At 52.7% G+C, this 21,679-nt stretch overlaps 8 protein-coding genes across 8 annotated transcripts; 6 read left to right on the top strand and 2 right to left on the bottom strand.

The window, feature by feature from the left end:
- Positions 1 to 807: 807 nt before the first annotated feature.
- GLOTRDRAFT_70000 (uncharacterized protein) lies at positions 808 to 8,016 on the top strand (the record flags this gene model as incomplete). The annotated part of the gene is made up of 24 exons (XM_007863880.1): positions 808 to 1,007; positions 1,056 to 1,388; positions 1,442 to 1,609; positions 1,675 to 1,771; positions 1,834 to 2,317; positions 2,377 to 2,612; positions 2,665 to 3,897; positions 3,954 to 4,467; positions 4,516 to 5,011; positions 5,061 to 5,336; positions 5,402 to 5,506; positions 5,563 to 5,643; positions 5,715 to 5,898; positions 5,941 to 6,159; positions 6,209 to 6,476; positions 6,527 to 6,724; positions 6,777 to 6,905; positions 6,965 to 7,040; positions 7,096 to 7,218; positions 7,267 to 7,354; positions 7,406 to 7,490; positions 7,551 to 7,678; positions 7,737 to 7,925; positions 7,981 to 8,016. Exons 1-24 carry the CDS (start codon positions 832 to 834, stop codon positions 8,014 to 8,016), a joined length of 5,922 nt encoding a protein of 1,973 aa, XP_007862071.1. The 5' UTR covers positions 808 to 831.
- A 147-nt stretch (positions 8,017 to 8,163) lies between these two features.
- Positions 8,164 to 9,042, bottom strand: GLOTRDRAFT_125271 (yeats-domain-containing protein; the record flags this gene model as incomplete). The annotated part of the gene is made up of 3 exons (XM_007863879.1): positions 8,164 to 8,669; positions 8,727 to 8,955; positions 9,019 to 9,042. 3 exons carry the CDS (start codon positions 9,040 to 9,042, stop codon positions 8,164 to 8,166), a joined length of 759 nt encoding a protein of 252 aa, XP_007862070.1.
- Positions 9,043 to 9,165: 123 nt separating this feature from the next.
- Positions 9,166 to 9,583, top strand: GLOTRDRAFT_125270 (uncharacterized protein; the record flags this gene model as incomplete). The annotated part of the gene is made up of 5 exons (XM_007863878.1): positions 9,166 to 9,190; positions 9,247 to 9,284; positions 9,337 to 9,388; positions 9,440 to 9,507; positions 9,566 to 9,583. 5 exons carry the CDS (start codon positions 9,166 to 9,168, stop codon positions 9,581 to 9,583), a joined length of 201 nt encoding a protein of 66 aa, XP_007862069.1.
- Positions 9,584 to 9,976: 393 nt separating this feature from the next.
- GLOTRDRAFT_69997 (uncharacterized protein) lies at positions 9,977 to 10,638 on the top strand (the record flags this gene model as incomplete). Its single annotated transcript, XM_007863877.1, has 2 exons — positions 9,977 to 10,036; positions 10,100 to 10,638. 2 exons carry the CDS (start codon positions 9,977 to 9,979, stop codon positions 10,496 to 10,498), a joined length of 459 nt encoding a protein of 152 aa, XP_007862068.1. The 3' UTR covers positions 10,499 to 10,638.
- A 118-nt stretch (positions 10,639 to 10,756) lies between these two features.
- Positions 10,757 to 11,958, bottom strand: GLOTRDRAFT_33293 (ribonuclease III; the record flags this gene model as incomplete). The annotated part of the gene is made up of 6 exons (XM_007863496.1): positions 10,757 to 11,281; positions 11,337 to 11,350; positions 11,409 to 11,491; positions 11,548 to 11,591; positions 11,645 to 11,735; positions 11,795 to 11,958. 6 exons carry the CDS (start codon positions 11,956 to 11,958, stop codon positions 10,757 to 10,759), a joined length of 921 nt encoding a protein of 306 aa, XP_007861687.1.
- A 1,527-nt stretch (positions 11,959 to 13,485) lies between these two features.
- GLOTRDRAFT_54548 (uncharacterized protein) lies at positions 13,486 to 15,811 on the top strand. The gene is made up of 5 exons (XM_007863646.1): positions 13,486 to 13,863; positions 13,920 to 14,241; positions 14,295 to 14,645; positions 14,702 to 14,865; positions 14,922 to 15,811. The coding sequence occupies exons 1-5, from the start codon at positions 13,730 to 13,732 to the stop codon at positions 15,517 to 15,519; spliced, it is 1,569 nt and encodes a 522-aa protein (XP_007861837.1). The 5' UTR covers positions 13,486 to 13,729; the 3' UTR covers positions 15,520 to 15,811.
- Positions 15,812 to 16,000: 189 nt separating this feature from the next.
- On the top strand, positions 16,001 to 19,072 carry GLOTRDRAFT_113801 (poly A polymerase). Its single transcript, XM_007863876.1, has 13 exons — positions 16,001 to 16,009; positions 16,067 to 16,195; positions 16,435 to 16,693; positions 16,764 to 17,019; positions 17,079 to 17,217; positions 17,269 to 17,341; positions 17,392 to 17,512; positions 17,564 to 17,702; positions 17,756 to 18,018; positions 18,087 to 18,210; positions 18,263 to 18,341; positions 18,407 to 18,462; positions 18,528 to 19,072. The coding sequence occupies exons 2-13, from the start codon at positions 16,140 to 16,142 to the stop codon at positions 18,742 to 18,744; spliced, it is 1,782 nt and encodes a 593-aa protein (XP_007862067.1). The 5' UTR covers positions 16,001 to 16,009; positions 16,067 to 16,139; the 3' UTR covers positions 18,745 to 19,072.
- A 418-nt stretch (positions 19,073 to 19,490) lies between these two features.
- Positions 19,491 to 21,611, top strand: GLOTRDRAFT_34364 (Glutamyl-tRNA Gln amidotransferase B subunit; the record flags this gene model as incomplete). The annotated part of the gene is made up of 11 exons (XM_007863565.1): positions 19,491 to 19,651; positions 19,700 to 19,775; positions 19,843 to 19,984; positions 20,039 to 20,115; positions 20,168 to 20,271; positions 20,331 to 20,415; positions 20,476 to 20,587; positions 20,650 to 20,822; positions 20,874 to 21,037; positions 21,137 to 21,255; positions 21,313 to 21,611. The coding sequence occupies 11 exons, from the start codon at positions 19,491 to 19,493 to the stop codon at positions 21,609 to 21,611; spliced, it is 1,512 nt and encodes a 503-aa protein (XP_007861756.1).
- Between the last annotated feature and the right edge of the window lie 68 nt (positions 21,612 to 21,679).

The following is a 21,679-nucleotide window of genomic DNA, read 5'->3' as shown; positions in this document are numbered from 1 at the left end:
GTCGAGCTTGCCAAAGGTGGTGTCCGTCACTTCATTTCAGTTTCTATGCTGACACAGGCGTAGAGCTTATCAGTCTCCCTGTTACCACGACATATCCTCTACGAGTGACATTGATCCCGAATGTCCGCGTCAGGGAAGCCTCCCCCGAGGGTGACGACTTCACGCCCGACTTCACGGTCCAGGACGCTTCTCATATACCCGCTCTCTGCGGCGTGGTCCTCGAAACCCTGACCGGTGCTCTGAGACCTTCTCTCATATGTCAGCACTTTCTGCTAGATGTCTTTCGGTCGTCCATCACTCTGTCCAGCGCTGTCCATCGTTACTGCCTGTCTCCACGGTGCCAAACCACCGCTGTTCTTAGAGACATTTGTGTAGCCCAGGTAGTTGATACCTTGGGTGTGCTCTCGAACTCTGAATCAAGCAGGCTTGCGGAATATACGATAACTGGGATGCTCGCCGCTCGTTTGTTCATAGACTTTCGACCGTCCTGGCCACGTTCACACGAGGCGTTATGCAAGTACTTTCGGTCAACTTCTGCCAAGATCCACGGGAAGAACATGGTCCAAGCGGTTCTGGAACGTTTGCAGGATCCTGAGTTCGATAATGCTGGGCAAGAAGTGCATGTAAGTCTCTTCGACGTTCTCTTCTTGTCGCTGATCTAAGTTCATGACGTAGGAGTTATTCGCATCTTACTTACAATGGGTTTCGTCAACTGTTAGCCCGGATGTCCTCGCTAGTATTGAAGACGTGGTATCCCTCCGGCCTGAAATGGACTTATACAGACCGTTGCTCAGGATAATCCGCGATCGGTCACAGCAGTGCAGCGATCGCATGGACGTTGACGACAAGGCCCCAACACAAGATGTCGGTCGATGGCGAATCACAGTGGAAAAGGTTATAGAGGAAGTCACAGCCCCTGACGGGTATCGCCTGATGGAAGACGGCCAGGAGACGGAAGAGGGCTTTGCTACTCGCACGCTTGAAATGGTCAAACAGAGGTTCTCAAGGTAGGGCGGTGAAGCTACAGGCGCAGTGACCTTTACTGACTATCCCAGGCCTCTGCAACAGACGTCAGCAGCAGACAGAACAGCCCTCACAAACAAGCTAGCTGGCTTGGTGTGCTTGCTCGTTCATCCAAATCAGTCGACGACATGCTCGCGTTCATCCGGACAATTCAGGCTGCCAGTACTCGCGGCCTGTATAGCTGTAGTTCCTAAACTTCTAGACGGCCTGGTTGACGAGATCACTCCGCAGGTGAAGATTGCCGTATATAAACTTCTGGAAAAGGCTGTGGTGCATCAGAAGACACTTGTGCAGACGGAATACGTCGAGAACCTTGTTGTTCGCGGCATGTGCGATGCAAACCGGAGCGTCCGACTGGCAGCAGGGTAAGGGTGGGATCATAAGGGCGATTCCTTGTTCTGACTGGTCTTACTTCTAGTGGGGTGTCGCTGGCTCTAGCCCACATGTACCAGACTTCATCCCCTACTCCTCGGAGCAGTATAAGCCCCCTGTTTGATAGGTTTCACGCGCTGCTCGACGGAACGACGGCTGCTGTGAAAGCTACCGTGAAAGAAACCATTATAGTCACTATTGGAGCCATTGCAAGGTATGTGCGCTTCACTGGGACACGTCCATGGAGTTGTGTGATGCTGACCTCTTCGCCAACACTAGAGTCGAAGGCTTCGAAGTACTAGGTCATGTTTTGTGTTGCTTGGTGGCTCAGCTTGGGAGGCAGAACCCAGTGCTCAAAGGCAATGCTTACATGGCTGTTCGTCTGTCTTTGGTTTGTCTCCTTCAAAAATGGACAGCTGATTTTTCTGTTCGGTCCAGCTGCTTACCATAGCTCGTACTCGCCAGAAATCCGCGTACAGCCTTGTGTCACCATATCTCGGCGACATTTCGCCCTTCGTCGTCTCCCGCATGGCCACAGAACCTGCTCTGTTAGTGGAATTTTGTCGATTCATTTCGATATCGCCAGCAGATTTCCTTTCGGTTAATCTGCATCGCATACTTCCCCCGCTTTTCGCGACGTGCAATGGGAAAGTTCTGGAGCTGATAGGCAGAGAGCTGGGGAAGAGACCGTTCACTCTCTACTTGAACCACTCGCACGATGTTGTGGCCCATGCCCTCCTTCTTGAGGATGACGCAGGCATACAGGCAGCTCTTGACTTCATCGTGAATCAGCTCAGGCAGGCAGCCGAAAGTACCGCCATCGACGTGCACAACGTTGTCAAAAGTTGCCTCACTCCTTTGCTAGCAGAAATGATAATCGTAATGGGAGATGAAAATGAGAACAAAGCCAAGCTGGTGAGCCGTACCCTACTTTGCCCGATTCTAAGATCCATTGATTCACCCTCTTCCAGGGACTCCGAGGTCTTCAGAAGATCGAGCAGTTTATGCAGTCGAGCACCAGGACCACCCGCTCGTTCACCGATGACCGGCTGGCTAGCTTCCTCAACGCGAATATATTGGGCCTCATAACGTACCTGAATGAGATGTTGCAGGAAGTGCAGGGAAGGAAATCAGCGGAGACCAAGCGACACATCTTACGTGGCTTGGGTGCTATGATTATCAACATTGGGCCATCTGTGAATAATGTTGCTCCTCAGGTAGGCCGTTTGTCTCGGGAAATCACCGAGAGCTTATGGACCCCTACCACAGATCATGGCAACCATGCAAACGATGCTGGGCATCGCGGAGGTCTCGGAGGCTACACTTGACGGCTGGTACAAATTCCTGACAACTCTTAGCCCTGAAGATGTTGGCCCCTACGTCGGTCCCACTACGGCATCTTTCGTGGCCCTCTGGCCTAACTTCCCAGAATCTGCGCGGATAAAGGCCAGGCAATGCATAGACTATATCGTCCTAGACCTAGGCAAGAGTCTTGGAAAATACCTAGATGATGTGATCGACATGTCCTCCGTGCCGGAACTAGAGCCTCTACAAGAACATGTTTTGGACATACGGCCGGAATGTCCTCCCAAGGAAGCTTTCCTCCGCCTCCTTGATAGGTCCTCAAGTGATAACGTTATTGTGGCAATGCAAGCTATGAAAGAGCTGAAGCAATATCTAATGAAGGCAGAGGACAATTTTATCCGCGAAATGTCTTCTGGGGACGTCTTTGATCCCCTAATCGGACGAGCCATGACAGCGTTACTGGACAACGCGGCTCGCGACGGAGACGAAGTTGAAACCATTCGCCTCTTGGCATACGAATGCATTGGCATACTTGGCGCGTTGGATCCGGATCGATTTGAACTAGGTCAGAACGACCCTCGTATGTTCGTACTTAGCAATTTCCAGGATGAAGGTGAAGGCATCGCCTTCGCTATCCACCTTATACAGGACGTGCTGGTGGGTGCCTTCCGCTCGACAAGTGACATTAAATATCAAGCCCACCTGGCCTTCGCGATCCAAGAACTTCTCCAATTTTGCAAATTCACTCCCGCGCTAGTGGGAGCTGGCTCATCTGGCTCCGTCCCATTGAAGGTCCGGAACCGCTGGAACAGTCTCCCTAAGCATATTTTGGAAACTGTGACCCCGCTTCTGGAGGCTCGCTATCGTGTGCAAGAAAAGCCTCTGCCGCATATCCAGCATCCTGTCTACCATAACAAGCCGACATACAGAGAATGGCTGCAGCTGTGGACTGCTTACTTGATTACGCGCACTTCTGGTCCAGCAGCCCAGCGTGTCTTCGGTTGCTTTCGTTCTGCGGTGCGGAATAAAGACGTTGCCGTTGCTCATCATATCTTACCTCACCTCATCATCCATGTGCTAGTCTCCGGTGATGGTAGTGAGGCCCAGAACATCCGCTCTGAGTTGCTGGCGGTCTTGGAAGATCAAGTGGATCCCCAAAGCAAATCTTCCGTTGACAAGAAGCTTTTGAGCGCCCAGGTATACCCTCGTATCGATCATTGACTTCAAGATGGAAACTGACAGACTTACGGTAGGCCGTTTTCAGCCTGATGGACCACCTTAGCAAATGGGTTCGTCTGATGCGACAAGATATCTCCAGGAAAAGGGCGGACAGCAGAAGGTCTCGACTGCATATGACCGATGCAGACTCAGAAGAGCAAGTTCTGCGAGTTGACTCGGTCTTGTCCAGTATCGATCAAGGTCTCATGGCCAAGGCCGCTCTGCAGTGCAAGAGTTTTGCACGCTCTCTGATGAGTTTTGAGCGTCAAATTGTGGAGATGCGGGAGCGTGACGCACGGCCCACTGAACTCCAAGTCTACTACGAGCACTTGCATGAAATCTATGCTGACCTCGATGAGCCAGATGGTATGGAAGGTATCTCCACCTTCATCCTCGCCCCCTCCCTCCAGCATCAGATACGTCAACACGAGAGCATGGGTCATTGGACATCAGCTCAAAGCTGCTGGGAAGTAAGGCTGCAGCAGGAGCCTGACAATATTGACTCCCACCTAGGTCTTCTACGATCCCTTCGCAACCTTGGTCATTACGGTAAGGATCATGAAATTCCAGACACTACCCAGCTGATCGGATTTATAGACACTCTGCGCACTCATGTCAGAGGTGTCCTTACTAGACATCCCGATTGGCAGGCTAAGCTCGCTGGTTACCAAGTGGAGAGTGCCTGGATGGTAGGTGACTGGGAGGAAGTGAGGAGGGTAGTTGAAGTCAGCTCCGAGGAATCGCCCCACGTTGCGGTTGCCCGTGTTCTCCTTGCGATGCAGACAGACGATCACTCAGCCATCGCAACATCCCTTGCCCAAGCACGCATGTTCCTGGGCTCAACCGTCACCACATCGGGTTCGAAAGGTTATCAGAGAGCCTATGAATCTATCCTTGATTTACACAAGATACGGGAACTGGAAATGATTTATCACACCATGTCTCAAACGAGGCAAGGTACGAATCAACAAGTCCGAAACATGATTGGTGCGCTGTCGACACGTCTCTCGGCACGGTTGGATTCCACCCTACCAACGTTTCGTGCTCGAGAACCCATTCTTAGTATGCGTCGTACTGCACTGGGTTTACTGAGGTTATATTCCTTTTCCTACTGAAGTGACAGATATTGATACTTATTCTAGCCCAAACCGGGATAAGCGAGTCGAACTTGAAATTGGTAGTTCTTGGTTGTCTAGTGCCAAGATTGCGAGGAAAGCTAGCTACTGGCAAACTGCCTACAGTGCTGTCCTTCAAGCACAGCATTGTCATGCTCCCTTTGTCTTCACTGAAGGTGCCAAGCTCACAAAAGCAAGCGGGGAACCCCTACGTGCCCTGCAAGAGCTAGAGCGATCCATCAATCTCCAGCAGTTATCCGACCAGGAAGTCATCGACCTGACCGAAGAAGGCGACAGCAGCGAGTCCAAGAAGGCCAAGGCCAAGGTCAGGACACCATTTATCCCTGTCAGTCTGAAGCTAATCAGAGGGTGCAGGCCCAAGTGCTTTTGGCGCGCTGGATGAACGACTCGGATCGCTATGATCTCAGTCTGGTATCGAAGACATTCAGCAACGCGACGGAGCTGTGGCCCAAGTGAGTTCTTATCCCAGATACCAGGGTGATCCCCTCTGAAGGTTTTTTCACGGCAGGTGGGAAAGCGGTCAATTCTATCTTGGGCGATTCCACGACGAGTGCTTCAAAACCCTACCCTTGAAGGACCACAAAGGCCGGTACGTATCATAACTCATAACTTGGGTACAAAGTGTGGCAGTTCATCCGATTTATATTGTACTCTTTGCAGCGGGATTAAGATGATTTATCAGACGGTCAAATGCTTCTCTCGGGCCATTCGCTACGGATCTAAGTATATATACCAGACCGTACCGCGAATACTGACCCTTTGGCTTGACTTGGGCGAAAATCCGAAGATGGTAGGCACGGAGACTCTGCCTCGAATAACCACCGAGGTCATGAAAGCCATTAAGGTAGCGCCCGCGTACAAGGCAAGTGCAATCTTCACTTTCTAGGGCCCCTGTTCTCATCCCCGACAGTGGTATACGGCTTTTCCTCAAATCGTGTCTCGAGTCGGGCACAGCCATAAAGAAATCTACAATGCGCTGTCGGAACTGATTGCGTCTGTAATTCAAGAATATCCGAAGCAGGCGCTCTGGCTTTTCGTTGCAGTCCTTAAATCCAAGAAAGCTCAAAGAAGTTCCCGTGGGCGAGAGATTCTAAACAGACTTCGGGTATATTGCACCTTATTTCGTGTTCGAAACTCTCTGACCATGATGCTAGAATAATCCTGCAAGTGCGCGTACGGAAGTTCCTGGCCTTATCAATGAATGTGAAAATATGATCAACGAACTACTCGATCTCTGCGACCACAAAGTTGCGGACGATGAGCGCACGCTGAGTATGAGCAAGCACTTCCCAGGCTTGCGTAGACTAGTGCCCTCTCGTTTGATCATCCCACTGCAAGAGTCTCTGACCGCGAGCCTTCCGTCAACGTCGGCATCTGAAGCTACACACCAACCTTTCCCGCTTAATCCTCCCACTTTTCAAGGTATGTGCTCGATAAAATTGCCCATAGAACGCCCATGGATGCCTCCCTAGATTTCTATGACGAGATCGAAGTGATGCGCTCTTTAGCAAAGCCTCGGAAAATCACGATTCGCGGCAATGATGGCCTCGTATATATGTTCCTTGGGAAACCTAGGGATGATCTCCGCAAGGATGCGCGGATGATGGACTTCAACGCCATTATAAACAAGCTACTGAAAGCGAATCCAGAATCCCGGCGTCGTCAACTCCGTATGTTCCCCGTTCCGAGCGCCGAGAATCTCTTATCCAAACCCCTAACCAGATATTCGCACTTATGGTGTTGTGACTCTGAACGAGGAATGCGGTTTCATTCAATGGGTGCCCAATACGCTGCCACTCAGGCCTGTCCTCAATAAGCTATACGAGGCCAGGAACATACGGCCCTGGGTTAGTTCTAGCTATCGTACCGAAAGTAACCGTGCTGACGCCCTGTTCAGGATTCTCACTTAGCCGACGTCTATAGCAGGATAAGGACTTTGAAGGACCATGAAGCAACTGAGTTGTTTGTGAAGGACGTCTTGCCCAGGTACAAGTACCTTTCTTCATCGTCGATTACCGCTTGATTAACTACTAGTTTCCAGATATCCACCTGTGTTCCACGAATGGTTCATCGAGACGTTCCCCGAGCCTTCAGCATGGCTCGCAAGCAGGTCCACCTACGGTAGGACCGCAGCAGTAATGTCGATGGTCGGATTCATTCTCGGGTTCGTACAAACCGCCTCGAGAGAAACACCTGCTTATTCTCATCTCAGTCTTGGTGATCGGCATTGTGAGAACATACTTCTTGATGTCAATACCGGAGACGTTCTTCACGTCGACTTGAACTGCTTGTTTGAGAGGGTACGTCGTTTGATATAACTGATATCCTTTCGGATGCCTGACTCCGGGCAGGGTAAATTGCTTGATGTGCCGGAGAAGGTGCCTTTCCGGCTCACTCAGAATGTCGTGGACGGCTTCGGGGTTACTGGTGTTGAAGGTACGCAAGATTTGTTAACAGTTCTGATAGCGAAGTGACAGAGCTCCTATGCTCTTTCAGGCGTGTTCCGCATAGCCTGCGAAATCACTATGCAACTTCTCAGGGACAACAAAGATACCCTCATGAGCGTGCTGGATGCCTTTATCCACGATCCCTTGAACGATTTCGAAGAGCAGAGACGTAAACTCGTGAGCAGAGCTAAACCCGCGTTATTGACCAAGCGCCCTGCTGACGTATGCTATGTAGGAGCGAGAGAAGAAGACGGTCAAGGAAGCGATAGACATGCGGGCGGTTGCGTTGAAGGTCGCTCTGACTCCTATTGATAAGAAGCTCAAAGGCATCTACACGACTGGTCGCGAGAGGGCCGAGAAAGAGACGTCGACGAGTAGCTTGGTCCAGATAGTCATCCAAGAAGCCACTGATCCAACCAATTTAGTGAGTCCCCCCGGTCATGGCAGCTATATATGTAGCTGATTTATTGGGCTCGTAGGCGAGGATGTACCAAGGATGGGCAGCATGGCATTAGCATCCCTCAGTGCGTATTGTCGAAGTGTATCTGTGGTTTATGTTATTTCTCCACTACATTGACACCATTGTATCGATAGTTCATCCAAGCATGTACTCATATTGATACAACATAGTATACCTGTAGAAAAGTGTACAACTAGTCATGTCATGATTCTAATTGTTTTTTCAACCTCTCGAGCTCCTTCTCTTTCTCGATGAGAAGGCCCCTCCATTTATCGGTCTCCGCGATAACTGCTTGCTTGGCTGTCTCCAGTCTCTCGCCTTCCTCTTTCTCCATATCAGCGGTGAACTCTGGTACGCCTCCCTTGGACGCTTCCAATGAACCTGGATTAGCGACATGGAAAGGCACGGGTCTCCGCTTTGACTTGGGGAGTGGTGTAGGAGGATGCGCAAGCAGCGTTTGGAGGAAGGACTGGAAGGGGTCGTTGAAGACAATTTCGTCGTACTGCCATGAATGAACTGGCCCCAGTTTTAGAGCTTCCTCGAGAGGGGGGATCTCAGGCTCGCCGGCCACGGTCCATGGATGAAGCTTGAGGTGGTGGTAGAACGTGATGGCCTTCTCACCCGACTCTGGGACGAACGTTATTCGGATCTGGATCTCGAACTCTCCCCAGCCCGTCTCAGATACTTCAAACGGGGGCTTATCCACGTCTTGCGGAGGAAATCAAGTTAATAAAAGAATGAGACTGAGTTTGACGTGCCGCTCACTCCGCGTAGGATTCGGATACGTCTCGTGCAGCTTGAAAGTGACGCGCTTGATAAAGTAGCTGAGGTCGTCCGCCCCTCCAACGATGTCAGAATCGGGGGCGGACGCGGCGCTTCTAACTGCCACGGTCCATTTGTGTGTGTGGTCCGGCGTGCTCAGCGCGTTCCTTTCTTCCTGGGTCAAGACCGTTGCGGTGTTGCCGTATATTATCGGCCGGTAGATGCTGATGCCCTAGAATTCATTCGCGTATATGCGTATTCTGTCTCGGTGCAGAGGGGAAAGACGCGTGCATACTCGTTGGCGGACGCGTTCAGCCATGATGGCGGTCGAGATTGTCGTCGGGGGCCACCGGGAAAGTCGCGGTTCAAACTCCGCTCATCAGCACAAACCGCCTTGAACGCCTGTGGCGAAGCCTACTGTACACTGTAATAATCCGCAATCATGGTGCTCAACGCTGTCGTGAACAGTGAGTGCGGCTGTTTTTCCTGTAGGATGATTGCTGAAGCTAGAATTCTATGATAGAGCCGTACCACATCATCGAGCGCCAGAAAATGGTGCAGGTATGAGCACAGCGTGCTCGCGGTCATGATAGTCTGCTCATGCATCGGACAGCGCTCGCACAAGCCCATCTATTACCGGCTGCCGAGGTCGAACATTTACATGGGTACGTCTCGAGTTCATTGGTGTCCGCGGAACCAGTCTAACTCGGATATAGCCTCGTACTACTCGCTGTTCACTGTGGGCATGTGCGGGGTTGTTTACGGTGCCTACTCGTTGATCAAGGTACGTCGCGGGGCATCTTATTCATGTATACGAGCTAAGGACACTTCTGTAACAATAGGGCAAGAAGACAGAGTAGACGTAGAGTCTATAGAGCGTCAATTCATCACATCTGCATAAGCCTTGTCTGATGTCCACATCCCTTTTGGGTGTCCGCTGCCAATCTCCGCCTAGGTCGTGAAGCTTTGAATGTCCGGGAGAGCTGCTCCATTCGAGTCTGCATACAAGGATCTGCATCCGTATGACTGACACTACGAACCTCTTTGTTGTGTCCTGTATCCCAATCTAAGCTGCCTTCAAGTTCGCTCTACCTGCGTCAGAGTTGGACTTCGTCAGACAGGATTGATAGCGCACTCTACTGAGGATATGGACGCTATAGTATTAGTATATACCGCTGCGAAGCCAGGACGCTATGTGATTTCATTATGTGCAGCTCCGGTGTTCGCCGAAATCTTCTTGTCTTTTGACTGCCATGGCGGACCCGTACATCAACAGGAGAGAGGCCGAACGCTCTTACCGTCCGAAAGGCTATGTGAGAGCTCCAGCACTCTAGTCGGTCCTTGATGCACTTCCGAACGCGCCTGTCTGTCTCCAGGGCATGTCGCCAGGGCTCAAACGCGCGCGCGCGCCATACCGCGTGCGGAACGCCGTCACCGGCGTCCTCATCGGTGCCTTCGCCGTCGGCGTGTGGGCGTACTCCCTGCGCGCGGTCAACCAGGACGTGTTCGACGACGTCGACGAGCAGGCGAAGGCGCTCGCGGAGGAGAGGGCGAGGAGTGCGCGGGAGGCACCGCCTGTGGTGACTGTCGAGGATGGGCCGATACAGCCCGTGCCTGCACATCCTGCAACCCATGCGCCGAGAGGCATCCTTGCGAAGGCGCTGTACTATCACTTCCCCAGCCTTCTGGATCCCCGGACGAAGACGTTGGTGTGGGGCGCGCCGCCCGTGGACAGAGTGGGCCGTGTCGGAGATCCGCTCTCAAAAATCCTATGAAAGACCGTTGCGGGAGATGGGATGGGATCCTTGTATGTGCTCGAGTACTCTAATACATTGCATCGCCATACAGTAATCAGACAGCGCTAGACGTGTTATGCAAGACCATGTATCATAGCTATATCCAGTTCATTTCCCTATCCTAAGCAACCGTCTGAACTCGCGGAACGTCGGCCTCATCGCCAGCAACTTCCTGAGCCCCGCTTCGCGCAGCATCGTCAGCACCTATGAACTCCTGGCAAGAAGCAGCAGCAGAGCTCACATACCAGGGAACACGTACGGGACGTGCACGCCGATCTTGGCGAGCCCCTCGCGCGCCGCGGCGTCCTTCGCGAGCTGCTTCGTGCGGCCCCTTCCGGAGCCGAGACAGTCGCCGTTCACGAGCGCCTTCGCGGTCCATATCGGCGTTGCGCGCGAGCCCGAGGCGTCGTACACCCACTCGACGACTTTGCCCTGCCGCGAGACGTGCTGGTTGAAGAGCGAGAGGTGCCCGACGGTGGGGGAGGCAATGCCCAGCTCCGGGGTAGGTGTGGTGGATGATGCATCGCGGGGAGTGTTCACAGGTGGTGTGTCCCCATCGTGGTCTTCTGAGTTTTCAGGCTCCTGTTCGGCTGCTTGTTGTTCGGGTTCGGGCTCTGGTTCAGGCTCTGTGAAGCGCCCCGTCGCGGTATGTTGTTCCTTTACTATGCGGTACGCTTCGTGGATGTACGGCCGGAAGAGAGGGTACAGCCAGGCCTTGACTGCGTCCAGGCCCTGGTCGATGTACAGTCCCCCTACATATGCCTAGGGGATGGGTGCACTCCTGACGAATAATTGACATCTGAAAGGTATAGCTCACCTCGAACAGATCAGCTGTCATCGGTGTGTCGGTCGGTTCAGCGCATCCGTAGATTACCGCGGACTCACGAACCTTGCACGTTCGTAGATGCGCGGAGAGCAACGGATTGCGAGACGTGCTGGCGCAGTCTCTCGGAGAGCCTGTACTGCCGCGAGCTATAACAGAGGCACGGTAAGCGATGGCGCACCCACCGTTCGTGTTCGCCACCTACATTGCGGCCAACGTCGAGTTGTTCACCACCAGCGAGCGGATTTTCTGACACTTGTAGTAGGAGAACGGATGAGAATGCCCGTGATGAGGCGGCTTACCGTGGAGGGCCCTACTCTGAGGTACGGATACTCCTCGCGCAGCAGGTCCGTGACGACGAGCAAGAGCACCGAGTCTCCCTGGTGCTCCAACCTGAAGAAAAGATCGGGATCAGCCATCGGCTGGTACCTGCTGCTTGGCCTGCTAGGTACTTCTCGTTATCTGGTGCGGGATCGTCGGGCGGGTCCTCGAAGAGGTGCCCCGGGCGGCCGTGGAGGCTGCGATGGGTGAACACCTGCTTCTCGATGTCTTTGGACCGGAGCAAGGCGAGCGGGGGTAGGGTCTGGTCACCTGAGTGGGGCCTTGTTGTGAGCATGTTAGTCAGTGTTGCCGCGCTTTGCGAAGACTTTGAGTAGGAGTAGTAGAGACGGAGTCTGACCTGAGCGGCTCGCGCGAGGCGGCGGACATGCGAGGCATCGATGCTGATGGGCGCGTATATATGAGAGTAAATACGGACCTACAACGTTACATTCGGTAACGCGTGGTTCGTGTAACGGAGAAGCAGGACACTGCAGGCACTGGTCTGTTATTTAGAGCGAGGAATCGATGGTGCCGTATGCTTAATAGATGCCTTGCACGAATGCGGCGGTCGAACGCGACGTCAGAATCTGGGGAATCAGAATGCCAGTACCTACATATATCAGCTATACGGAACTGAAGTTCTCGGAGGTTCCTGAAGTCATGGATCCAAGGACAACAGAAGACAGCCGAGCTCACGTTGACTTGTACGCGGCGGTGCGACCTTCCAGCACTGTGCACACGTTGCAGGTACTATATAGTACTATACTATAAATCAAGTATAGGGAGAGCATTACTAATGCTGAATGCAGGGAATGCTGAGCGCTAGGCCTAGGAATTCTGTCCTTTGTGGATTCGTACAGTAATAACAAAGCGCGGGGACTTCGTGAGCCCAAAGCACTCAGGAGCTGCATTGGGTTTCGTATGAGTACAGCATAGTCTGATGTATGCGCGATGACCACCGACACGAAAAGCAGACGGGACTGGGACGGGAGAGGATCGAATATAAGTCGGTGCAGCCATTTGGAGGTCATAGGCAATGGCCAGGGGAATATCGGCCACAGTGCGGGCATTAAATGACTGGAAAGGGGATCCCTTTGGCAGCGGGCAGTGTTCCTATACATATCAGTAGGACGCCCCGTTCAGAGACGGCTCCGGGAAACATGTAATCTCGGCACAGCAGTAGAGAGAACGCAGGCTTGCACGCTGCCCCGGCGGAAGTCCTCTGACAAAATGGTGGCGTGGAGCAATACGAAGCCACAAGAAAGAAATCAGCCACTCTGCTCGGATAAGGGAATTCGGATTACGAAGTCCATAATCTGTAAACGCCTCAGTCGGCAGAAGGGCTGAAGAGAACTTGCTGCCTCACTTGCTCCTAGTCATGGACTACAAGCCTGTTGTACCGTCGCATTCGCGGTGATTGAGCTCGGATATCCGCTGTTCTCGCCTTTCCGACATGTCTGCCGAGCAAACGGCAGAAAGTTGGGCTATGCATACGATTGAAAGGGCGATATCCAGCCAAGGGCAGGCAAGTTCCAGCGATAATCAAAACTCGAGGTGCCCAGAGTTTTTAGAACGCGGTATTTTCGGTTCGGCATTGAGTAGGGGAACACAGACCGTGTCTGACTGACGCTAGGCTTATATGGCAAAACGTCACCATTAGCCCCATATAACGGGCCTGACAAGCCAGCGAAACCCGTCTCGCCGCTCCCTTGCAGCAGCTTCAGCGACGCAGAGACTCTGAACGACGAAGACGACGGCCAGCGTACTGCAGAGGACTCAGGACTCGCACAGGCCGCAAGCAGACTGTGATAACGGCGGGGTGCGAATCTTGACATTTGACAAATAAGGCAAAACCCGTCATCTCACCTTTGCCTTTAAACCCGTCAGCCAGCTCGAAGGCGGCGCTTCCAGGTTGTCCTTCCACCCCTTCGAGCGTCTCCTTTTTCCCGCTCGACGTCGCCGGTGGACGTCTTACAGCCTACTTTTCTATTTCTTTCTTCGTTCCACAACCTATTGTTCCGACATACCCGACAAACTAGCGCGCCGCAAAAAGCAGTTTGGGCGCCATGCACTCTCGTTTAACGTACACCCTAGCAACTCTTCTTCTATCTGCGGCAACGTCTGTGGCCTCGTCGCATCTGTCTGAGGAATCAGGCATCCATAGGAGACACCCCGCACCGGAGGATACCATGTTCGAGAGGTAAGCGGTCTTCCCATTTGGGCACGAAGCATCGGATGGCTGACCTGTGTTGGTAGACGAGAACCCCTTCAAGCCCGAGACGATTCTAGCTGTATCGACCCTGATCCTGCAAACACTGTTACGGACCGGATGAACATCGCTCTCAACTCTTCTGGGTCGGGATATGTCTTATCGCTCTGCCCCGGAAAGCAATATATTATCACTGCGCCTATATTGTTCGCGGCACCCAACCAGGAGATCAGCACGCAGGGATATCCGACCGGGAGCGACCGCGCTACTCTTGTTGTCGACGGACCGGTGTTCAACGGCACAGGCCACACGACGGCTGTCGACGGCACATGTAATAACTGCAGTGGTGTGAAGTTACGGAATATCCAGGTAAGAAATATCAGTCGTCGGCATCCATGACTGTATCTTACGACTCATGATAGATAAATGGCACGCGGCTTGGTGCTCCCCCGACGGGTGGAGGAGCCAATATCGAAATGGGTGGACGGAATTCAGGCCAGCTGATCGAATACGTCAAGAGCTACGACCCTCGCAGTTGGTCGTGCCTGCACGTCCAGGAGGGCGGGCTGCAGTGCAACAACGTGACCGTCCGGAACAACGACATTGGTCCGTGCGGCTCGGACAGTTTCCAGCAGTGGGCCGACGGTATCAGTATGGCTTGTGCGAATAGTTTCGTCCTCAACAATCTGATTGACAACCCGACCGACGGCGGTATCGTTTTGTTCGGCGCGCCTGGTACCCGGGTTGAGAATAACACCATCTGGGTGCACAATGTCGGTCATTCCTCGTGGCTGTAACAATCAGCAGTACTAATGACCTTCCGAAACAGCAAACACTATTGGGAGGCATCAACATGGTTGATTACGACCCATGGCAGGGCGATTACACCGGCGTTGTTGTTACGAATAACACTATTGCAGGTGGTTTTGCGACCGATACCACCGACGAAGATAATGACCAGAAAGGGACCAATTCCGAAGATGTTATTATCAAGTGAGGTCTTTTCTTCACCCTGGCGTTGGCCCTGTATCTAATACGACTTGCTTCAGAATTGGTATCGCCATCGGCCCGCGCACTTGGTTTGGTGACCGTTACAAGAGCAACGTCAGCACGTCCGGAATAGTGATCAACAATCAGCTCACTGGTGCTTTTGGCTACGGTATTGCCATGACCTCGGCCCGCAACTTCACCGTTGAGCAAAACGTCCTTGTTGGAAACACGTCCTTCATCGGCTCGCGGGGACCGAACTGCAGCTCTACAGACCAGACTCCCAACCCGCAACCGTTTGTGATTGATTTCAACAGCGTGCAGTCGTCTACGACCCAGTTCGACTTCACTTCAGTACCGGATGGGGACTCCCTGACGTGTGTGATGCCACCGCAGGGTGGCGATTACTGGCCATTCGGAGGCAACCCCGATCCCAGCTCTACTGCTATCCCGGTCAGCGTTCCGGAGCCGTCTTCGTCGTCGTCGTCGCACCACGGCTCGTCTGCGGGCCGTACGGCTGGCCTGGCTATCGGGATCATCGCTGGTGTTGCTCTCATCGGCGTTGCTGCGTTCTTCATACGCAGGTGGGCCGTCGCTCGGTCCGCTCCTCGATCGAGGTTCAGGCGGTCGGAGTATATGCACAACAAGGAATGGTTGTAGATGGGACGATATGCCCATGCTGGATTTCTGGATTCGTGCGTATATATATGGCAAGCTCTCTCTCGCTTGGCAATTCCTGTCCTTTTTTGAGGACTTTGTATCCTGTTCCGGTATTCCTGCCTGCCTTAGACTCTTCTGTTGTGGACTGCGTCTGTGGTTCTACACTTATCCATATATCCCTTAGACTTTTGAACAGTACTACTATGGTGTAATTTGTAGTTGTAATACCGTATACCTATTGTTCTACTAGGTACGAAGCATGCGCACTACCTTGAGTGTCATGCTCGTTAAGGCCAAATGCTGCTGCATTACTTCACCAGCCAAATCTGGTCGCAATCAAGTGTATAGTCTCACCCGGCTTGTCGGCAAACGCCGTTACCATTTGAAGCCGACCATAAGGCTTACACAGTCCAAGTGGCTTGTGTCTTCGATCCTTCTCCGCTTTCCCTGCAACCTCACTGTCACCGCGGAATATGTCAACAACAAATGGGTAGGCCTATACGATGGCGAAGAGTGCACCGACTGCTGCTGACTGTCACGGCTTCAGATACTTGGGAGTTACTCCCCCGATTTCTACCGCCCCATCTAGTGAGAGAGAAAAGGAGGTGACGGTAACGCTAATGGAAGAGCTAAGACGACAAGGAACGTTTGAAAGCGAAGAGGAGGCACGGCTTAGGTGAGTAGCGGTTGTGCGTTGACGCTGTCCCGGATTCGCTGCTCTGCGGAAAGATGACAGCCTACTGGTTATCGGATGCGACCTGGCGGGCATTCTCTCGCCGAGTCCACGCTGCAACAGCCTGCGCTGCTTTCTTTGGGGTATCTCCAGCCAATACGAGACCGCGCGTTTTCACTCGGTGCTACGGTGTCTGTTCGGAACGGTGCCTAACCTTGTATCGCGCCCCGCGCGGCTAACAGGGAAATTGTGCTGGGCCGCCTGGCCGCGCTGGTGCGCAAGTTCGTCAAGCACGTATCGCTGGACCGCGGGCTGTCGGAAGCCGCCGCGGAGGCGGCGGGCGGCAAGATATTCACCTTTGGGTCGTACCGATTGGGCGTGCACGGGCCCGGTAGCGATATCGATACCTTATGCGTTGTACCGAAACATGTATCCCGCGAAGACTTTTTTGATGTCTTCGAGAAAATGCTACGAGAGACGGAGGGGGTCACAGAGGTCTCCGTGCGTGCGCTGTCGTCGCCCTCTTGCTTCGTTCGTGCAGCCGACGGGTTGTACTGTTACCGTTTTACAGGGCGTACCGGAGGCGTTCGTGCCCATCATTAAGATAAAGATTTCGGGCATTCCGATCGATCTGCTGATGGCGCGCCTCGCGCTGTCGTCGATACCGGACGACCTCTCGTTAGCGGACGACCAACTCCTGCGGAATTTGGACGAGCGGTGCATTCGAAGTTTGAACGGGTCGAGAGTGACGGACGAGATCTTGCGCCTGGTCCCGAATGTGGCTGTCTTCCGAGATTCGCTGCGGTGTATCAAGCTGTGGGCTCAACGTGCGTTCCCTCATACCTCATCTTGACCTCTTCAGTAACTTAAAATATACGACTTCCAGGAAGAGCTATCTATTCGAACGTAAATGGCTTCCTCGGTGGTGTCGCGTGGGCTATGCTGGTCGCTCGCATATGTCAATTATACCCGAACGCAATCGCGGGTGCCATCGTCAGCCGATTTTTCATCATTATGTACCAATGGTGAGTGCCAGTGTTTTTGAGCTTTGGAAAGTTGTTGCTCATGAGACCCAGGTCATGGCCACAACCTGTTCTCCTGAAGCAAATTGAAGACGGACCGTTGAATGTCCGAGTGTGGAATCCCAAGGCACGCGCCTCACATTGTGTCTCACCACCACTTTACTGAACCCTTCGTAGTTATATCCTGCCGACCGATCACATCGAATGCCCATCATCACTCCCGCCTACCCCTCAATGTGCGCGACGCACAACGTCACTGCTTCGACGCAGATGATCATAACAGAGGAGTTCAAGAAAGGTTCGGGCGACTTCATCTGAACTTGGGTGATTCAGACTGACGTCCCGGTAGGTGCCGACATTGTCGACAAAGTGATCGTCGGCAGTGCGAGTTGGTCAGAACTGTTCGCCAAACACGACTTTTTCCATAAATACCGGTATTACTTGCAGGTGATCGCATCCACCGCGAGCCAGGACTTGCAGATCAAATGGTATTTTCTATTCAACCTGGATGACTAGGTTTAACATACATTGCGTGCGCTAGGGCTGGTACAGTTGAGTCACGGCTACGGCAGTTAGTCATGAAGCTGGAGTTCGTCGATTCCTTGACGCTTGCGCACCCTTTCATCAAAGGATTTGAGCAAGTCTCGTACTGTCTGTCTGAAGAAGAGGTACGTGCAGTTGCTCAGGGTGAGATATCGGAGGCCATCAGGAAGCGCAAGAAAGAAGATATAGAAGGCAAGGAGGGTGCCAGTACAGTCTACTCTACGACTTTCTACATTGGACTGGCCATCGAACCCAAGCAACGTGCGTCCCAAACACATGTTAGTTCCGGGCTCCTTGCAGCGTCACTGACGCTTTTCATCGCTGCGAAGCTGGCACCGTCGGACCTCGCAAACTAGATATATCGTATCCCACCACAGAATTTGTCAAACTTGTCAAAATGTGGGAAAAGTTCGACGAGACGAAGATGGGCATCGTCGTACGACATCTGAAAAGGTCTGACTCAGTTGACGGTCTTCGCTTAGTAGTTATAGCTGAACCTTCGAAGCTCTGCATTACCGGATTACGTATTCGATGATGGCGAGCGGCAACCCCGCTCCGCCCAGAAGCGACCCAAGCCGACAAAGGTGTGTAACAACTTACTGACTCTCAACGAACTTGAAGCCTCCTGATCGCTTTTCTGTGAACGAAGACTTCCGGTAAATCCCATGGAACGTCCCCAGATATGCCCAAGAGCAAGAAGCGCCGGTTGGTTCAACTTTGTCCACGTCCGCTTGAACCCCGATTGCATGTCCAATGAACTTTCTCCACAGGTCATCCTTCACTTCTGAGAATACCGCTGCAGCTGTGGCAGTACCAGGACTGGTCAAGCCGGCTGAAAATGGTCTTTCTGCATCCGGGATGACGACGTCGCATGTTCCTACGATAACACCCCCTGGTCTTTCCATCAAGGATCCCGCGGACATCAAATCACCGCAGCTGCCCTTCGGCGAAAATGTGGCTGTAGCAACAAATCCAACGGCTGTATAGCGACCTCGGTAACCTCTGTCCCTGCATTCTTGTGTGGAGGCGAAGTATTCTCTTCTGCTTGGCTACCCCTAATAGACCCGCTCCGGCCTCCCGTGCCATATTTTATCTTAAAGTCGGCGTTTCCAATCATGTTGGTTAACTCTTGTTTTCCTTGATAACTCCACAGGGACCTCTCTTGAACCGGAACCTTTCTAGTTCTGTTACGGTCAGACCTCCTTTGAGGGGTGAATCGATCTCAGTATCGCTTTCGACTGCGCATTTTCGGCATCATGGTTCTACCTGTATTGTACAAGCACTGTACTGTACTCACAATATCATATGAATTTTCCTTGGTTTACAGCCGTTTGCAGATCGTTAGGCCATCACTTCAGAAAGTCGGAGTTTGTCGGACATGGTGCCAGGGACGTCCCAGGAATTAAAAGGAGTCCAAATGGTCTGATGTTGGGGCCTTGGGGACTTGAATTCCCCTCTCCGACATGGTCCGACTGTAAATAATTTTCAAGAAATGGGCCCATCGAACTGCAAACGGCTGTATCATCTGTGTTAGACTGGTTTAAGTGCAATAGACCTTATATTTTACTGAAGCGTAAGTTGTAGGCACCGAGCTCCTTGTGCCAGTGCCACCGCAATTTGAGGCGGACAAGCTCGACCAATCAGGGTGAGTACTGTACTGGTACTTCTGATGTAAAAATAGACCCGCACTTGCTGGACCAAACGCGACGTGAGGGCGCTAATTATAAAGCCATATGCGTTTGAGCTGCCTCCATAGAAGGCTTCAATTTGGCCGTCTCTTTTCCACCGTAACAGGTAGCCATGGTGACCGTAGGTGGCCAGGATGGGAGGTGGTGGTGGGCTTAGAAGTACACGCGCAAATAAAATCACGGTCGAAGTTATTCTCCAGTAAGCTGTATGTTCCGACCAGAAGTGGTATTGCTAAGTTGCGGATTATAGATAGCTGGACATCTGATCCTAGTGAACCGCCGAACACGTCTGTGTCTGCATACGACGCAGCGTTCCCTGGGACATTACCGGTAAGTTGCTTGAGAGAATGAAAACTCGGATGTCCTAAGAAGAACGCACTCTTTAACCTTTTTACAGAGATTAAATCCGAAGTCCGTTGACCTTGTGTTGAGGACAGCGATAGCGCTGCATTCCGAGATACAGCGACGTTCTGCTTTCGATAGAAAGCATTACTTCTATGCCGATCTACCCGCTGGTTATCAGATAACACAGCACTATGGTGAGCTCTTGCCTGTCTTACCGTCGTAGTCTAGCTCTCATGCCAGAGATATAGCGCCTATTGCGACAGGCGGCCATCTCGATCTAGCGGCAGGTCGTTCTGTCCGCATAAAACAGATACAGATAGAACAGGTAAGCTGTCGTGTAAGTGGCACGGAGCTCTGTAGTGACCTCTCCGAGCTAGGACACTGGAAAATCAACGTATGATGCTAGAAGACGAGTATCGTTGATTGACCTTAACAGGGCGGGTACAGGACTCATGGAAATCGTCTCCGAGCCAGATATGCGGTGCGCGTAACCGCTTAATCTACGCGAAGTACCTTATATGTATCATGCTATTGCATCAGCTCTCCCGAGGAAGCTGGGACGTACTTGCGGACGCTGCAGGCACTCCTGCGTTCCGTCGGATCGAGCGACGGAAACATGGAGCAGGTAAGGTTCTGTGGGTTGACTGTGCGCTCGGCGTCGTGCGACTAAGATGTACTCACGCAGGGCTCCCTTCGCTGCGACGTGAACGTCTCGGTCAACAAACCAGGCGAGCCCCTGGGGACGCGCTGCGAGATCAAGAACCTCAACAGCGTGAAATTCATGCAGGTCGCAATCGGTATGTATACGTATATCTGTCTTCCCCATCCGGGTGCCTGCGATATTCATGACGATGAACAGCATGCGAAGTCTTTCGCCAAATCGAGCTCCTCGAGAAAGGGGAGGCCGTGCAGCAGGAGACGCGCGGGTTCGACGAAGCCGCTGCGCGGACGTTCTCCTTGCGCAGCAAAGAGGACGCGCCTGACTATCGGTACATGCCCGACCCAAATCTACCGCCATTGCTCCTGGAGCAGGTGAGGGCGACGGGTTACGGATCCGTACACACCATTCATCTCTTATCACAGGCATACATAGACCGGATACGCTCCACGATGCCCGAGCTTCCCGACGCGACGCGAGCGCGGCTCATCTGCCAGGGCCTCACGTCGCGAGATGCGGATGTGCTGATGTCTGTGGACGCTGGTCGGGAAGTCGGCTTCGACGGACAGCTTGGAGAAGGCGCGGTAGCGTACTTTGACACGGTCGCCAAGGGCAGAGATCCGAAAGTGGTGGTAAATTGGTATGTCAAACGATCAGTGTGTGGACTTCTAGTCTGACGTGCCTCCAGGTTGACCCATGATTTGCTGGGACAGTTGACGGCGAGAAACTTGACGTTCAAAGAGAACCCCATCTCTACCGGCCAATTAGGGGATCTGATTGATTTGGTTCAGAAGGGCCTTTTGACGGGTATGACATCTCAATATTCCTTGCTGATAGACGTGCCATTGATGTCCTTTATTATAGGAACGTCGGGGAAGACCCTTCTCCGCTACATGCTCGACCATCGAACACAAGAAATGCCCTCACAACTTGCGCGCGATATGTCGCTGCTCGCTCTTCCCGCGGACGCGGACAATGGCACATCGGAACTGGAAGGCTGGTGCCGGGAGGCTATGGATGCACTGCCGTCAGAAACCGCAGCGGCGAGACAAGGGAACCGGAATGTGGTAAATAAGCTCGTTGGTCGGGTGATGAAGATTAGTCGAGGGAGGGCTAATGCACTGAAAGCGAAGGAAGTTATTGAGAGTATGCTACGTGCTTAATCTTATTATGTTCTGAACCGACTCTCTCGCACTTATGCGGTGCTGATACGGTCATATTATACAGTTCA

Source organism: Gloeophyllum trabeum (genome assembly GCF_000344685.1).
Source record: "Gloeophyllum trabeum ATCC 11539 unplaced genomic scaffold GLOTRscaffold_00002, whole genome shotgun sequence".
NCBI lineage: Eukaryota > Fungi > Basidiomycota > Agaricomycetes > Gloeophyllales > Gloeophyllaceae > Gloeophyllum > Gloeophyllum trabeum.
The sequence above is the reverse complement of the archived record's forward strand: the minus strand, read 5'-3'. Positions and strand labels throughout refer to the sequence as shown.

Coding starts and splice junctions, on each gene's coding strand:
- GLOTRDRAFT_54548 (XM_007863646.1), top strand. CDS start 13,730: ATGCACTCTCGTTTAACGTACACCCTAGCAACTCTTCTTCTATCTGCG. Junction 13,864..13,919: donor GAGGATACCATGTTCGAGAG/GTAAGCGGTCTT, acceptor CTGTGTTGGTAG/ACGAGAACCCCTTCAAGCCC. Junction 14,646..14,701: donor ACACCATCTGGGTGCACAAT/GTCGGTCATTCC, acceptor CTTCCGAAACAG/CAAACACTATTGGGAGGCAT.
- GLOTRDRAFT_113801 (XM_007863876.1), top strand. CDS start 16,140: ATGGAAGAGCTAAGACGACAAGGAACGTTTGAAAGCGAAGAGGAGGCA. Junction 16,694..16,763: donor AGGGGGTCACAGAGGTCTCC/GTGCGTGCGCTG, acceptor ACCGTTTTACAG/GGCGTACCGGAGGCGTTCGT. Junction 17,513..17,563: donor AACAGAGGAGTTCAAGAAAG/GTTCGGGCGACT, acceptor ACGTCCCGGTAG/GTGCCGACATTGTCGACAAA.